This window comes from Gymnoscopelus microlampas (assembly GCF_963454915.1).
Source record: "Gymnoscopelus microlampas genome assembly, chromosome: 9".
NCBI classification, from domain to species: Eukaryota; Metazoa; Chordata; class Actinopteri; order Myctophiformes; family Myctophidae; genus Gymnoscopelus; species Gymnoscopelus microlampas.
Window position 1 is genome coordinate 47,051,466 of NC_139946.1, and position 18,271 is coordinate 47,069,736.

The following is an 18,271-nucleotide window of genomic DNA, read 5'->3' on the forward strand; positions in this document are numbered from 1 at the left end:
ACTAATCGATAGGAAAAAAAAAACATTTTGGGGCGAACTATCCCTTTAAGGTTAGGGTTAGGTTTAGGGTTAGTTTGTGTATTTGTGTGAGTGCGTGCGTGGCCACGCCTCCGTGCATTGGTGCGTGTGCATGTGGTGATGCGTATCTCTCTGCAGGTGTGGGAGATCAGAGCTGGTGTGGATCACGCAGGGAGCTTTAGCTGAAAGCTGAGTGAAAGTTAATGGGCCCCGGGGTCTTCAGGGGCCACCGAGGGGGAAAAAAAGAGGTCACGACCTCAATCGCCCCAGACCTTCCACAGACCATGGCCCTGACAGAGAGGTCAGGGGAGACAGGCGCGGCCCACTGCGGAGAGCACGGGTGGGGCAGAGCTCACACATAAGAGCCTCTCTCTCTGTGCGGTGGTCAACCGTTTCATCCAAGTAAGCTCGTCTAGATCCCCCTCCCTGTGGCACTTCTCCTGCCACCGGCAGTGTTGCCATGCCCGCTCATTATAAGCGCCTTTAGGCTTGTTTTTCTTTAAAGTTGCCTGTAAATATTGGTGGTTGCGTTTTTTTGGGGCTTGTTTCTAATGTGCTTATTTGGGCTTGTTTCCTAATGTTGTTTAAACCAGTGGTTCTCAAACATTTTCATGTTAAGGACCCCCAAATTCATGTAATTGTCCACAGAACCCTCCCCCCAACTGAAAATATTTTTGCCAGGGACCCCTGGCAAGATTTCCCATACCTCCCATACAAGATTTGTGTTGTTAAAATGTTTAAAAAATGTTCCACAATTACCTATGCATTCTGAGCTTGTAGATCGGCTATTTTCCAATAGCCGTTGCTTAAACTCGCGTCACCCGGCTTACTGGGCTATAGCCGTTGCCTAGTCGATTATTTTGGGCTTATTTTCATACACCTGGTTGCTTGTTTCTCTCGCAAGATCTGGCAACACTGGCCACCGGCCTCCCTGAAGTCCTACTGAAACATGACACACTGATCACATGAACTAAAAAATACAATGGTGATCTGAGAACGGACAAATTAGCTCAGCTTCATTTCAAGGATCAGGCCATGCACAGACCCCTATGGTTACATTTGCACACTACTAAGCTGAATTCCAATACGGCGGTGTTACGGTGACCTCCATGTAAGTTATGCGAAGTTCATAAGATGGTCACATATTTCGTCAGGTCACCAATTTCCCCGTAACAACGCCATGCTGGAGGGCAAATGACCAGCAGATTGGTTCCATTTGTACACTCTCAGAGTTACACCCCCGTCCGTAAGGGGCCATTTGGAACCCCCTCAAGGAACCATGAGGGTACCTGGACCACACTTTGAGACCCACTGGCGTAGTAGAGTGTTTCCAGTGAATCATCATACAATATCAGCACTCTGACTCTGTAGGACCCTAATGGAACAGAGCCTTGATTAGTATCATTGGTAACACCTGTGAAGGAAGTATGAAGAGACCCAATTTCTTTCCAATATGGCTACTGCGCATAGGTTGTGTTCACGAGTGGGAAGCTGGCAGGGGAATGTGATCTCTGTCAGTGCACTAGTGATTCCTACAGGTTTGTCTGTTCAGTAGGCAGTGGAACTGAAGAACTGAGAAGGATAGCATGTTCCTTTGCACGTGTTTACGTCCTCCTGGTGAAACCCCCTCACTGTCAGGTGAAAAGAAGCCGCTGGTGAGTGACTCTATGTGTATCTGAGGAGACATGTGGTTGTCTACACCACTGGTTCTCAAAATAGGGTCTGGGGACCCCGCTAAATTATTGATAGTTAGAAACCAAATGGACCCTAACAGGTCTGTAAATTTGTGAGTATACGAATGGAAGCAAATGAACCCTTGCGGGTCCATTTGGTTCCATTAATTCACTTCCAGATTTATGGGGGCCTGTGGCCTAATGTACAAACTGGGGTCCTAATTTTTTTTTTAATGTTTGAGAACCATGGTCTACTCTACACCTACACCAAGACCTTCCCCAAGACCAAACAGTAGGGGTTGGCAGTGACAGGGAGGGACTGCATATGGGGGGAGTTGGCATAACATGTAAATCGGGGAGGAAAAATACAAATAAATAAATAGCTGATCCTAAAAACAAAAACATTTCAATTCCAGTTTGAGGAACTCTGCAGGTCTAACTAGCAGCAGTTGTGGGCAGTTTGCAAACCCCGGTCGCAGCAAAGCAAATGGAAACCCATCCTCTGACGAAGATGCAGTGTGCAATTTATAGCAGTTCATTGACTCTAAGGTAAACAGGAACATCATGGCTCACAGTCTCTGCGGTAACCCTCCTCGACCGACGCCGGTCACACGGACCAATCAGCGGGGCCCGCTGAGCATGGGGCCACAATACAGCAGGAAGCCGTTGGCATAAACAAGAGCTATAAACAACATAAACACGGGCCCGCCATAGCGTTGACACACTGCTGATTAAAGGGAAAAAAGGGATCTACTGGAGAGGTGTGCAAAGAAGAAGAAAAAAATAAAAATGGTGCACACACACACAAACAGCCGTCATCGGCGTGCGCTTGATTGCCGTCGTCTCTCTGCGCTCGGGGGGAAAGTCAACAAATTAAGATGGACCGACCGGGGCCTTTTCCCCCCTCCTCGCACACTTTGTGGTCTTCAGGGCAAAGCCTTTGAGCCAAATGTCTTATTTGTTTATTTTTGCTCCACCGTCTTTCACGTGGGAGTCATTTAGACAGTGTGATGTCTGCCTTGCGACCTGGTTGTTTTTGGAGCGAGCGTACACCCGGTCACGTTGGGGGCTGAGGAGGATGTGGGCCCTAATTCAACCCCCTCATTTCTGTATCATCATGTCGGTGGGTGACTCAAATGAAAGGTACGGGTCTGTTCTTTGGCCCGGTGGAAGGTCACGGGGTTTCAGAACTATATAATTTAGTCTGCTCCTGGCTTAAAACGCAACGTCCTGCGAGAGAGTCCTCCAAAAAACTGTCGTTCCTCTGAGTCATAAATCCTGAGCAACCGAACTCACTGTGAATATTATGTGATGACTGAAATTCATAACACATGTACTGCATTGGCACCGGAACGGCCGTGGCATTAGTGTGCGGCTGTAATTTAGGTTGGAATTCAGATGAATGGTTCTGAGCAAGAGAATAAGGAAAGTGAGAGTGGATCAGGTGTAGGCGAGTCACCAACAACAACAGACAAAGCACTATGTCAGGCCAGGCTGGGAAAAGTGTTGTCGTTATCACGAGAGCAACAGAGCTACTTAGTTCATTCACATCCTTTATTTAACCAGGTGAAAGTCTGATTGAGATTCTAATCTTTTTTCCAAGAGTGACCTGGCCAAGAGAGCAGCATGATCACTGTAACAGCTAAAAAGGTGTGTTCCTCGGAGCGCAGATCCCCGCCAGGGTGGGTTTACTCTCCAGGGCTATTATGTCAGTGTCGGGGTGCAGACGCCAGGATATGTGGAAGCTGCAGGATGAAATAGAGGTGCAACTGTTTGCGCTTGTGCGCCCCCCCCCCTATAACTAGATGTGAACGCACTTCTGGAGGTGTGGTGTATCAGAGGCTCCTCAACATGCAATTCTAATTTAGGGATGATTGGATGGTGTGTTCATGATATATGGTGATAAATAGGCGTACAGCGTAGAAATAATTAAATAAACTTACAGTTGCACAAGAAACATGATCAATATACACAAATACATAGACATTCCTCTGGAAGCCTTTTTGTTTAGGCATGGAGTCGGTGCTCAGCTATGAATACAACTAAGTTCAAATACCACCGAAGTGTAAAAAGCGCAGATGCATTTATTATTAGGGGCCGAAAACGCATTAACGTTCTCAATAAATAGAATGTGCATCTGAGCCTGTCTTCCATCCTTCATTTTGGAGTGTCGCTTTTCCCACTTTGGTGGTATTTTAACTTAGTATGATATGTAATTATATGTTGTAGCCAGAGGAAAATATATAGAATATACAGAATATAAATGGGAGAGTTAAATGATCAACTGAGGTTATACAGATAATACAGCACATACATACATACTGTACATACATACAAAACATGCATACATACATACATACATACATACATACATACATACATACATACATACATACATCAGAATGGCCAAAGTATATACAAATAGCAGTACATATCACGTGGTGAACTGTAGAAATGCCACGCTATAGACGCAGTCCAAAGAACATACAATTTGTACAATTAGTGCAAAGACATTTGTCCCAAATACTGTGTGTGTGTTCTGCTGGTGAGTGATTATTTACAGCTTAAAGGCCGTTGACCTGGCAGCTTGCTCATTGTTCATGGTGCTGTGATAGCCTGAGGCTAAACGCTCCTTCTGTCTCTCAGGCTTTGGCCTAGCTGCCCTGAACAGTGGTGTAAAGTAACTAAGTACATTTACTCGAGTTCTGTACTTTTTGAGGTATTTTTACTTTACTGGGGTATTTCCAATTTTCATTATTATTATTATTATTTTTTACTTCTACTAAGCAAATATTATACTTTTACTCCACTACAGTTATTTGAAAACTTTAGTTACTATTTACTCTGTAGAATTTGATTATTATTACAAAACACACCAAGCCCTATATATATTTCGGCCATTCGAAAATAGCCGATCTACAAGCTCACAATGCGTCGCGATGCGACGCATTGTGAGCTTGTAGATCTGCTATTTTCAAAAGATTTTCATACATTTTGTACATTTGAAAACTTGTGAAACAGGATATTCTGTATAATGAGTACTTTTAACTTTTGGTACTTTAAGTCGATTTTGATACCAATACTTTTGTACTTTTACTCTTACTCTTACTTACTGTCACGGGGCAACCCGTGCCCTATAGACAAGAACAGTAACTTTGCATGCACACAAACTATATGAATGCTTCCAGTTAACAGCAAGCCGGCTTGGAAGTGTCTTAGTTTTGTATTGCATGTTTTCTTACAATCATCATGGACATCTGTGCATTGATAAAGACCACAAGGATTATTCAATGGTTTTAAGGTTTTCTATTATATATTTGAAAACTGTGTGAAATAAATGAGTGATTGTTTGTCACCTGTCTCTCCTCTGCAGTACTTGCAATCCTGCTTGCTTGGGAGGTGCCAAGTACTGTAGAGGAGGGGTGTTTGTCCATGTTTAAGAGTACTCTGTTTTAAGTGTGGGAATTCATTGGTGCTTGGGAAATGTATTTGAATTGTTGGTAAATTCCTTATGTAATTGTGTAAATAACACAATGGCCCATAATGTAGCTTTATTGGAGTTAATTGATTACCAATTACAGGTCATTGTCTTGGTAGGATCCACCTGGTATAAAGGGCAGGTTGGGATGAGCCAAGTTTAGTGTGTGTTTGGCTGGCAACAGACAACAGTCAGGGGAGAGAGCTGCAGGACCTTAGTTGTAGTATGGTATAGATAGCCTGGTATAGCACTGCCTGAGTTGTTTCGTCTTTTTGACTGCAGTTATCCATTTTTTCTAAGTCTACATTTAGACATCTTTATCATTGTGTATTCCTTTCGGTTAACCTATGAATTTTGCCTAGGCCTGCACTGTAAATACTGCACAGGACTGTTGGTGTTTGTTGTTTTGGGAGAAATAAATGTACCCAAACCTACATTCTGGACTTTGTCAACCTTTCTGGAGCCTTGAGCCATCGGCCAACCTTCACACTTACTTTTTTAATTCCGGACTTTTACTTGTAACAGAGTATTTCTACATTGCAGTATTGATACTTTTACTTAAGTAAAAAATGTGGGTACTCTTTCCACCACTGGCCGTGACCACAGTTGCACAAACAGTCCATTGCTGGGATGATGTGGTGATATATTATCATACGGTCGGATAATGAGGACAATGACGAATGCCGGCTGATAATTTGTTTATCACATACCATACAGTACATAGCCTTATTTATTTACAAAGACAACAAGGAAATTCCATTTGATCAACACTTTAACCACTTAAGCCCTGGTGTACTTCATGGTCCGACAAATAGCAAACAACAGTCGATTTACTCACAATGCGCCATGATGCGACACGTGGTGAGCCTGTAGATTGGCTATTTTGTCTATTTTAGAAATAGTTTGAAATGTTTTGACAATATAGAGTGCAGTATTTTTTCTATTGAAAATACCATAGGGTCGTCTTAGAATCGCATCATAATATGATGCGATTCTAAGACGACCCTATGGTATTTTTATTTTAGTTTATATTTTGTTTAGTTCTTATATTGTAAGAACTGTGTTACAAAAATAAACAAAATCAGCCCGTCAGGTGGAGTTACATTTGATAATGATGTTTGGAGATTTAAAAAAATCCCGAGTTCCCGAATTTTCAGTTGAGTAAAATCGACCAAATATCATAACTGACAAGACACTGTGTTGAAAACATGGACATCAATCTGAGCCGTGTTGCCTTGCCATCATAGAGCCCTCCAAAGGTGTACACCTTGTTCTCTACTGCTACAGCAGAAGAACCGTTTAACCGTGGTCCTCCATGCAGATGCACCGTCCAGCAGAACATTTCTCGCGCTGTAAATCACACTGTAAATCACGCTGTAAATCAGATTTATTTATGACTGAATGTGTTTAACCTTGCTCTGAGAAACAAAGGAGTTCTGATGTGTGTGTTATCGCATATATTGGTTCAGTGGCACAAATGTCACGCAACGCGTTGGCCAATCCACAAAGCCGATCAGTTGGGTTGGCCAATCAAGGAAGCTGATGACTGTTGATCTCCCTAATATGGCAAATTGAATCCCACCCAATTGCGTGATGATGTCTTTATGTAGAATACCTAATGACACGCACGCACGCACACAGGCACCACCTTTAATGGATCTTTTTCTTTCTTTCTTTTTCCTTTATTTACTCAGGGAAGCCCGTTGAGAGCAGGCTCTCTTTTTCAAGGACGCCCTGATAACGGCATATAAAATACAATACATACATAATGAAAAACAATAACAAACATTTGAATCATATTACAGTGTCACAGATGCAAATAAACATAGAGTTACATGAAGCAGGTGCAGTCACTATGTAGTGTGTTCTCGAGAAGCACCCTAAATGTCTCAATTGAGACCAATCGCACCAGTTTCAGAGAATCCTGAAGTTTGCTCCTCTGGAAGGCTCGTCCAAGGACGATGTAGACCCAGAATGTATGTGCACAGTGGTGCAAAGTAACTAAGTACATTTACTCAAGTACTGTACTTAAGTACAATTTTGAGGTATCTTTAGTTTACTGGAGTATTTCCAATTGTCAGTACTTTTACTTCTACTCCACTATATCTAAGAGGCAAATATTATACTTTTACTCCACTATGATTACTTGAAAACTTTAGTTACTAGTTACTTTGTAGATTTTGATTATTGCAAAACATACATTAACCACTTCAGCCCTATACATTTCGGCCATTTGAAAATAGCAGATCTACAAGCTCACAATGTGTCGCGATGCGACACATTGTGAGCTTGTAGATCTGCTATTTTCAAAAGATTAGTCTACCTTTTATGCATTTGAAATGGGACATTCGGCATAATGAGTAGGCTACTTACTACTTTTGGTACTTTACAGTAAGTACATTTTCAAACCAATACTATACTAACCAATGCGAGAGTGTGGTTTAGCCAACACCAACTCGGGACTCCTGAATCGCTGCCCTCCACACTCTCCTATCTGCTATCTAGCATCAGGGTCTTGAGCTCCCCAGCTTCTTGCCTTTCCTGGCTTTGCCCTGGGTTGGCTCCCACAGTGTCAGTTTGTTTGCCACTAGTTGTTTGCTACTTGCCACTATTAGGAGCAGACAGTGGGCTCCAGTAGGCAGAGCTTGCTCTACTCATGAAAGCCACATGTCAATATAGCATAAGCTGCTGTAAAGAAACTGACTTCTATGGGCATCTATATTTATTAGAATGTTTTATTTATTTTATCCCTTATATTCATACACTGTATACTTAATAATAATATTAATAATACTAATAATAATGTTATTGTTATTATTATTATTGTTTATCATTATTACAATTATTATTATTATTATTATTATTATTATTATTATAAGCTATACAGTTCATCCTGACTGTATTCTGTGTGACAAAAAAAAGGTAGCCATGGTTCACGACGGTCGTCTGTCACGACCGTCATGGATGAACTTCAACATAATGTTTGTGCTTTCTCCTATTTTGGTCCGTACATCTACATACACGTTCAAGTGTCAAACATAAGGTGCTTACCTTATGGCTGCAGATGTTAGGATTATGTACGGGTCCTCAGAAGTACCTGTATATTCTGTATTGTTCAATAAAAAGCATTTTAATCCAAATTGGTGGCTATTTTCTCATAGAGTTATAATATATCAGAGTGCAGTACATCGCCCAACCGATAGGGTCACGCAGTTGAAAACATACGGGAGAAATGGCCACCAATCGGATTAAAATGCTTTTTATTGAACAATACAGAAAATACGGGTACTTTTTGGGAACCCGTACATCATCTTAACATCCGTGGCCATAAGGTAAGCCCTTTATATGTGAATTCTGAACTTTTATGTAGATGTACGGACCAAAAAGGGAGAAAGTGCAAACACCAGGTTGAAGTTCCTACAGGACTGTCAGCCATGTTTCAGGGCTAGAAAAAAGGTAGCCTCTGGTTACAAACTTTGGACCAATCAGGAGGCAGCATTCCATTGCTACGGCAGGAGCAGGAGAAGTTCAACCTGGACGGAGAAACTGGAGAAAACATCCAAAACAACAGAAAACAAACTCTTTAACTGTCTTTATGTGGTTGTCAGTGTAGAGGACGTTCGATTTGCCAGTAACAAACATGTTGGGCATGTACGTGCCAGACAGATTCTCTCTGAAGTCGTCTAGAGTCCAGGATGGGGTCGGGCTTTACACGAAGAGACGAGTGAAAAAGGTTCGTAGCCGCTCGGTCCCCGTTTAAAACACATACAAGTTTAGCAGCATTTAACTCACATTACATTGCGTTTGACGACCGTGCGGAAACATAAGAAATGAAACGTTTTGTGGTCGCGTTTTGCTGTCAGAAGAATGTGTTTCACCCTCTGGAAGAAACAGCAGCTGCAGCAGCCTGAGAATCAGTGACGTGAAGTGCCACGTAGATACATAGATACTGTATCCAGTTGTTTCACTGTCTGTAGATACATAGATACTGTATCCAGTTGTTTCACTGTCTGTAGATACATAGATACTGTATCCAGTTGTTTCACTGTCTGTAGATACATAGATACTGTATCCTATCCAGTTGTTTCACTGTCTGTAGATACATACTGTAGATACTGTATCCAGTTGTTTCACTGTCTGTAGATACATAGATACTGTATCCAGTTGTTTCACTGTCTGTAGAGTAGATAGATAGATACTGTATCCAGTTGTTTCACTACTATGTATCCACTGTCTCAATACAATGTTACCATGTTTACATACATCACATACATGTAGATACATGTAGATACATTAGATACTGTATCCAGTTGTTTCACTATGTATCCACTGTCTGCAATGCTCTGCTACAATGTAGCCATGTTTACATATCACATACAACAATAAGAGTTCTAAAGCTTTGATAGCCATCTTGTTATAAAGTGCTTTTATTTATTTTAATGTTATAAGAGGTAGTGTGGGCGTACTGTAACCCGGCCAATGTGCTATGAAACACATTTTGTTAAGAGAAATGAGTTGGGGATTCATTGCATGATGAGTTTATTAACAGTGTGTTATGGTTGCTTTATGGAAGGGGAGGGTGGAATTGGTTTTGAAGATGAACATGAATACTTCATTCATGCACAGCACATTCTGACCACACCCCCTGGATTGTGTGTGTGTGTTTAGCTTGAGGGTCTTAATTAAAAGCATTGAAAGCATTGGCAAGGCTTAAAGGACCCCCAATCAGATAAGATTTGTTATCTCAGGGACCCCAATTAAAGAACATGTTGTGTTGTGTTAGACATGACGTGGTCTGTCAGTGGTGGTCTGTCATTTGGTCCAGAATTCCTTTGCTATCTTTGTACTGTAGGTATAAAGGTAAACTCTGATCATTATTGTACATTCTCTAGTTGTATTTACTTAGAGGTTAGATTAGGTTAACTATCAATCATTGAGCCGGGGACCCCCTGGAACCCCCTCAAGGACCCCTGGGGGGGTCTCCGGACCACACATTAAGATCCACTGAGAAGGGATGGAGTCAACATTTCCTGTTAAACATTAAACGCTACTCAACATTCATCAATAATCCTGTGGTGTTTAGATTACATTACGAACCCTGTATTGTGTTGTAGTGGTTTCATTCATGGGAAAATATGTCTGTGTTGTTGTTGTTGTTGTTGTTGTTGTTGTTTTTCAAGGGAGAAAAGTTTGGCCCGTTTGCAGGCGAGAAGAAGCTGCCCAATGAGGTGGACGAGAATTCAGACACCAGGCTGATGTGGGAGGTGACTTCTACACGTGCACAAATACCTCCTGAACCTCACCTCATACCATTCTATCAACACCACACGCAACACTGTTATGTTAACCCATTCAATCCAGGAAGTCATCTGTGTCATTTTAGATTTTTTTGGCTATTCAAAAATAGCAGATATACAAGCTCATAACGCGGCTATGAGCTTGTATATCTGCTATTTTTGAAAAATCTTCAACATTTTGTCCAAATCTTTGAATATATATTTCTTACAGCAAACATTTGTAACTAAAATATTTGCTTCTGGAGGTCCCTGGAACTAAATGTTTTTTATATTTGATAAAAAAAAATAGGATTTAGAAAACATTTTTAGAATCGGCCTCAGATCTTGATGGGTTAATGGGTTAAATAGTAGAACTTTTCTATCAAATAGAGCATTGGTTCTCAAACTTTGTAGTTTGTAATTTCAAGGATGCCCATAACTCTCCACGTTCCACATGGAACCACGATGGTCCCTGGACCCCACTTTGAGAAGTTAGCATAAACACATTAGTAATAATCTCATGACAATACCATTGAACTTCCTTGGTGATAATCAATGGAGTGATACAGATAGTAACTAAAAACACTGTAAAAACAAACAGTGCTAATTGCACTAAAAGTGGTTCTTTGGCTCATAATCATAGAGGCATTATAGCACCTATCTTATCTTCCCCTTTGTCAAGTTGTGCTATTTAGAACCATTAAAGGTGTGTAAACTAAGCTGAAGTATTTTTTTTGTGTAGTTTCATAACAGCTTGTAAGTCACTGCAGTTTAACCCATTAAGACTGGGAACGCATCTGTGTAATTTTTATATTTATTTGGCTATTTTTTTGAAAGATCGTAAAAACTTGTGGAAATCTTTGAATATATATTTTATAAAGAGAACATTTTTCAAATGTTTTGTTCCAGGGACCGCCAAAAGCAAAGATTTGAGTTACAAATGTTCGCTTTAAAAATATATATATTCAAAGATTTGCACACATTTCTACGATATTTCAAAAATAGTACATCTACAAGCTCGTAGCGGCACTCGTTCTATGAGCTTGTATATCTGCTATTTTTGAATAGCCAAATAAATCTTAAAATGACACTGATGTGTTCCCGACCTTAATGGGTTAAAGCAGTTCTATGAAATGAGGTGGAAAAAACTATGCAACTATTTGTATTTTTTTAATGTTGATGTAATTGTGTGTGTGTGTGTGTGTGTGTGTGTGTGTGCGCACGTGTGCGTGCGCGCGTGTGTGTGTGTGTGCGTGCGTGTGGTCAGGTTCGAGGCAGTAAAGGAGACACACTCTACATTCTAGATGCCAGTAACCCGCGCTACGCCAACTGGCTGCGCTTCGTCCACCAAGCACCTTCCCAAGAGGAGAAGAACCTGGCAGCCATTCAGGTACATTTCCTCCTCTCCATGGAGAGAGTGACACACGTTTACCTTTTATCTGTCTGGAGGCAGCAGTGGCTCAGGAGGTAGAGTAGAGTGGCTTGATCCCTGGCTGTGTGTCGAAAGTGTCCTTGAGCAAGACACTGAACACCTACTGCTCCTAATGAGCAGGTTGGTGCCTTGCATGGTTTCCTCCGCCATCGGTGTGTGAATGGGTGAATGTGAAGTACGCTGTAAAGCGCTTTTTAAAGGGTCGGAAGACTAGAAATGGACTGCTATGTAACTGCAGTTATAACTCCATTTACACAGTCTCGTCATCACACAAAACGTGCAATGGATAATTAAAGGAGTAGTTCACCCAAAACATTTCTTATTTTTTATGAATTGCACACTCCATGAAGCCTTGAATTAATGAATTTTTGTTTTTTTGGGTCGCATTCCTAGGTCAATAATTTGATGTATCCGGTAGGAGACTTAAAGTAGACCCTTTGTGTCTCCTACCGGAAATACACCCAGTCATCAACTTATTACCTTAGGAATGTGACAAAAAATCCATGAATTCAAGGCTTCATGGGGTGTGTAATTGATAGAAAATAAGTCATCTTTTGGGTGAACTACTAATGACCACATCGAACAACATCAAGTACTATTTCTGTAGCCATAATTATGTTTTCTAATTGTAATGAACGTATAGGAAATAATAAACTGCAACATCTAAAACAGCTGATTATTATCCACTATGGGAAACCAATATGGGAATCAGTAACTATCTACTCCCAACTTGATTAGTGCAACCGTTAAGGACGTACAAGAAGTACATACTGTATTACAAAGACATACATATTGCACAAAAAGACTTTTGCTGATACATCACTATGTTCTATTTGGCTAGAACATAAGATACATTACGTGGTCAGTTGGTACTATATTTACTTATTTTAAGGGCTGGGATGAGACACAGCGATAAAGCTGTCCAGAAATACTCATCTGTCAGGACCTGGTCAGTGCGGCCCCTCACGCATCGTGGCTCTCAAGAAATCCTGAATGGAAGAACAGTTTTCTTCTGGTCGAAACCGTCGGCCAAAATAGACAGAATACGGCTGAAAGCCCTTCCATTCTTATTGACATTAGCTCTTAAGTATATATTTTAGTTCGGCTTATTTCTACCGCTTCTTCATGTTGGAATAGAAATACATTTTCCTGCTGTTTGTGTGGTTATCGGGACCATAACTACTTTAATAGCGTTCAGATGAGGTTATTGTTATTGTTTTACAGTGCCTTTATTGCACCAGTGTAAATTTATGACGGTAATAGTTTTCAGCAAGGTCATAAACTGGCTAAAATAGACGCTATGGTCATGTGTGGTTGGTAGTAGCCTGGTTTCTGACATCTGTTATTATCAGACAAATTTGATATTCTTTCTATTATGACTTAACCACTTAGAGATGCTCTAAGTGATATGTATTTGTTCAGTAATGGGCCATCTCTCCAGCTCTTAAATAAACAGAAAATACATTTTCAGGTCGAGATACCAATTCATCCCATCAGGAAAAAGAACCCATTCATCAGCTTTATAGTTCCAATTTAGTCTACACATTTTTAGGACCAAAAGGAAATTCTTCGAAAGAGAAAATGAGTGCAGAAACATAATTGCCTTGATGTATATAACATTAACGAGCGTAAACGGGCATCAGCTGGACAGGACACACGCACCTCCCCTCTGCAGTGCTCTAATAGTCTGTCTCATTTCTCATCAAAAGCCCTTGAATATGATGGAATATGATTAAGGATTACTGTGATTATGGTAAGCTCACATTTAATATCACACACACCATGCATACCTGTAACCTTCAATAGCCCAAAAAGAAAAAAAAGTTTTCAAAAACAAATACACCATTTTCAATTAATTGAAAATCGATACATTTAAAAAAGTAAATTCTTAACGGCAATTCATCGATTATAGATTAATTGTTAACATTCCTAATCTCACCATATTTAGCTGATTGTCTCATCAATGTCTGTTGACTGTTGAGAGACTTGAGACTAGTTCTACAGGTTTTGACTATGGTTTGTCTCCAGGTGATGCTGCAGCTTTGATGGCTTCATAGATTCATTTGACACTTGACAGCACTAAGCATTTACATTTTTCTTCTTTTTAAATGTTCTTATATCACACACAAATGTGACGACCCCCCCTTGAATTAATTCTGAGGACCCCCTCGGGGTACAACAAGGTGAGCTTGTAGATTGTTGCTAAAGAATTTCACCTACAGTATAATGCTGGGATCAGACTACACAACTTATTTCTGTCTTTCACGATGGTGGTCACCATGTCAGATTATACTGGCTGGCTGCAATAAATTCTTGTCGCGTCTTGGTCAGGAGACTGGCCACACTACAAGTATGACGCCTATCAATCATTGTATGCTGTCTTCCATGACGTTGCGTTGGGAGTCTCACTCCCCAGAAGGCATATTGGGACTTCTCGGGACAAATGTGTCCAAACGTCAAAACGGTGACTTGAAGGCAGTGATGGAAAGAGTCCCTACATTTTTTTTACTTAAGTAAAAGTATCAATACTGCAATGTAGAAATACTCTGTTACAAGTAAAAGTCTGGAATAAAAAAATGACTTGAGTAAAAGTACAAAAGTATTGGTATCAAAATATAGTTTAAGTACCAAAAGTATAAGTATTCATTATGCAGAATGTTTCACAAGTTATCATTATGTCTAAAATGTATACAAATATTTTGAAAATAGCAGATGAACAAGCTCACAACGCAGCGTTGTGAGCTTGTAGATCTGCTGTTTTCAAATAGCCAAAGTTTAAATTGGGCTGAAGTGGTTAATGTTTGTTTTGTAATAATAATCAAAATCTACAAAGTAACTGGTAACTAAAGTCTTCAAATAATTGTAGTGGAGTAAAAGTACGATATTTGTCTCTGAGATGTAGTGGAGTAGAAGTAAAACTACAGAAAATTGGAAATACTTCAGTAAAGTAAACATACCTCAAAATTGTACTCAAGTACAGTACTTGAGAGTAACTATACTTAGTTACTGTACACCCCAGCGCCTAATTAGCGGCAGCGTAAACAGGAGACATGTGAAAAGGAAGTAGTCATCCAGCTCTGGAAGTGGTATTAGTGTAACAACACAGTTATGTACCAGTAGATGGTCCCACATGCTGTTTATTTACACCGCACAAAAAAGTAGCTCTTTGACTAGGAAAATGTCTTTGAAGCGAGATGTGAGAAACCACAGATCTCATTGGTGTAAATATTGTAACAGCAATAAGTGAGGCTAAAGATGAGCTAGACTTGAGCTAGGAATGGGAAACTGTACCCAGATGTTTATCTCGGAGGAAAAACTGTGAACCAATCTCCAGTGATGTAAAGTAACTAAGTACATTTACTCAAGTACTGTACTTAAGTACAATTTTGAGGCTTTACTGGAGTATTTCCAATTTTCTATACTTTTACTTCTACTCCACTACATCTCAGAGTCAAATGTTGAACTTTTACTCCATTACAATTATTTGAAAACTTTAGTTACTAATTACTTTGTAGATTTTGATTATTATTACCAAACATACATTACCCACTTCAGCCCTTTATACATTTCGGCCATTTGAAAATAGCAGCTCTACAAGCTCACAATGTGTCGCGATGCGACGCATTGTGAGCTTGTAGAGCTGCTATTTTCAAACTATTTTTATACATTTGAAAACTTGAAATGGATTGACATTCTGCATAATGAGTACTTTCTACTACTACTACTACTACATTACTTTCTACTACTACTACTACATTTTGGATACCAGACTTTTACTTGGAATGAGTATCTTTAACATTGCAGTATTGATACTTTTCACCACCGTAACGTAAGTTATATATGAAACAATTTTCCGTAGTGTCAGTTCTTTGTGATTATTCTGACCTATAAACGGATTGATTTTGCAGTGTTTTTTTTAAATCAAATCCTGGAGTTGTTGAATATTAATATTATTATTATTATTATTATTATTCAATCTCTGTAGCATATAGGCTTTGGATGAAGCGTTTGATGTTGTCATCAACAACAGTAGCCAGACATCAACGTTGACCTTAGCAACACGCCGGCTCTGGGAAATGTCACCAGAGTTCAAGGAAGATTCCTGTCCTCACAGAGGAAGACAAAAAAACAAATCAAAAGCAGAAAAGATCGTTTCAGGTCTCTCTCTCTCTCCACGCCGTGATTGGCCGTTTAAAAGGTCGCTCACGTGCGCCAAGGCTCTGCGCTTCATCAGCGCTGACGTTTATTGCGCGGTTTGGCTCTCGCAAATTAATATTTATGTGCGTTTAGGAATCCCACGGCTGGAGCCAAACGACGCTTTGATTTTATTAGCGTTGACCTTTAGGGACAGGCACGTTAATGACACCATCTTTAAGGCTGAGCTATTGACCTTCGACCTTAATCAAGCGTCGCCTGGGCGTAATGACTTTAAAACCATCCATCGTTAAGCCTGATTTATACCGAAGACAAATCAATAGAAAGCAAGACTGCCAAACTCTGCTGGACTTCCTGTATCTGTGTAACGTAGGCGCTCGCCTCTTAAGGAGACGACAAGTAGGTCATGAGTCTATTCATTCTTAAGGGAGAGAGGTGAACAGGAACACAGATTATGAGCGATTCGTTTTCCCCATGGTCAAGGAAGAAAATATTAGACTCCTTCTGTTAGGAACCCGGCTGTTTTAGGACCCATATGCAGGAACTCAACTTAAAGTAAACGCAGGAAACCAAGGAGGACAGTTTAACCACATCTTTACTTAAATAATAACAAATAAGGTACACCTCACAGGGCGACATACAGGACACGTTGGAATACACGGAAATCCGGAACAACGAACAACAATACAATGATCCAGCACTAGTGATTGGTCGTTCACGATCGATTCGTTCAAAATAACTAGTTCATTGCCGTGAACGTGAACAAACTCGTTCGCTTCCTGAAAGTGTTACGTTCACGCTATCGTTCATGCCCCCCATCCCCTCCCCCCATCCCCTCCCCCTCGTACACAGGACTGGAGGGTGGGTTGTACACGCGGCGTAATAATAACAAATCATTTGAACAAATCATTGCTGTGAACGAAATCGTTCATTCACTGAAATGAACGTTATTTCCCACCACTATCAACCACAGAGAGCAGTCACATACAGTCTTAACTAGTCTCTGAGGCTCGTTAGCCTACTAGGCGCGGCCGACACCCGCAGGTGAGTCCACTCTAGCCTAGAGTGGACTCACCTGCGGGTGTCGGCCGTTTACTCTAAGTTGAGATTGCCTAGAGTCTCTAGGCAATCAGAGACCAAAGAGGAGAGGGGAGGGGCTGGGGACAGACCCAGGATGTGACACATCTATATATATACAATTTGAATCACGCCAGTGTGACGTAATCTGACATCACGATGAGACGCAGTTCGACGGCTTCCATAGTGGGTTTTGGTCATTGGAGAGGTGATGCACGTCACCTCTTTCTGAAGTGGGTACTTTCAAAGCCTGCCGTGGATTTAGGAGAGCACAAAACTCTCTCTCACACTGTGAGGTGCCTGTAAGGTGGCACTGCAAAGTGAACGACGCGTCACGCTAGACGTTCGGGCCGCGTAGCGGCCCGAACTTCTAGTTCTTTACAAGTCACATACGTATATGTTCAGAACATTTTGATATTAAACTTGTTTTTTTCACAAATAAAGAGGGGGGGTTGACATTTTTCGAGACCTGTCTGTGTCAGCAACACACTCTCGCGAGATCTAGCAACATCCATGAGATCTGACGTCAAACCCACTTCTGGAGACCAGAAATGTGTCCAATTTTGTCGTATAGTCGTACAACGGTGTCCCACGTCGTCAATAGCATATCTAATAGCTCAGAACAAGTCACATTGTGACACGTTCTGAGCTTGTTGATTGGCTATTTTGGGTCAAAGACATACAGTAACCCCACGTCTCCGCTGTCCCTCAGGATGGAGAGAACATCTTCTACCTGGCGGTGGACGACATCGAGTCGGACACGGAGCTCCTGATTGGCTACCTGGACAGTGACATGGAGGAGGAGGAGGAGGAAGAGGAGGAGGTGGTGGTCAAGGATGAAGATGAGGACAGCAGCGAGGCCAAGCATGTCGTTGAAATGGGTACGGTCATTTTCTACTTAAGTAAAATAATCAATACTGCAATGTAGAAACACTCTGTTACAAGTAAAAGTCCAGAATTCAAAAAGTCCAAAAGTATTGGCATCAAAATGTACCTAAAGTACCAAAAGTAGCAAGTACTCATTATTCAGAATGTCCCATTTCAAGTTTTCAAATGTATAAAAGTCTTTTGAAAATAGCAGATCTACAAGCTCACAATGCATCGCATCACAACACATAGTGTGCTTGTAGATCGGCTATTTTCGAATGGCCGAAATATATAT

At 40.8% G+C, this 18,271-nt stretch overlaps 1 protein-coding gene across 1 annotated transcript in view; it reads left to right on the plus strand.

Annotated features, from left to right (window-relative positions):
* The first annotated feature begins 8,700 nt into the window (after window positions 1-8,700).
* prdm5 (PR domain containing 5) overlaps window positions 8,701-18,271 on the plus strand; it is a 101,226-nt gene continuing 91,655 nt past the window's right edge. The window contains 4 exon segments of the mRNA XM_084067124.1: window positions 8,701-8,902; window positions 10,350-10,433; window positions 11,713-11,835; window positions 17,822-17,990. Coding sequence (XP_083923250.1) covers window positions 8,810-8,902; window positions 10,350-10,433; window positions 11,713-11,835; window positions 17,822-17,990 — 469 coding nt within the window. The 5' untranslated portion in view covers window positions 8,701-8,809.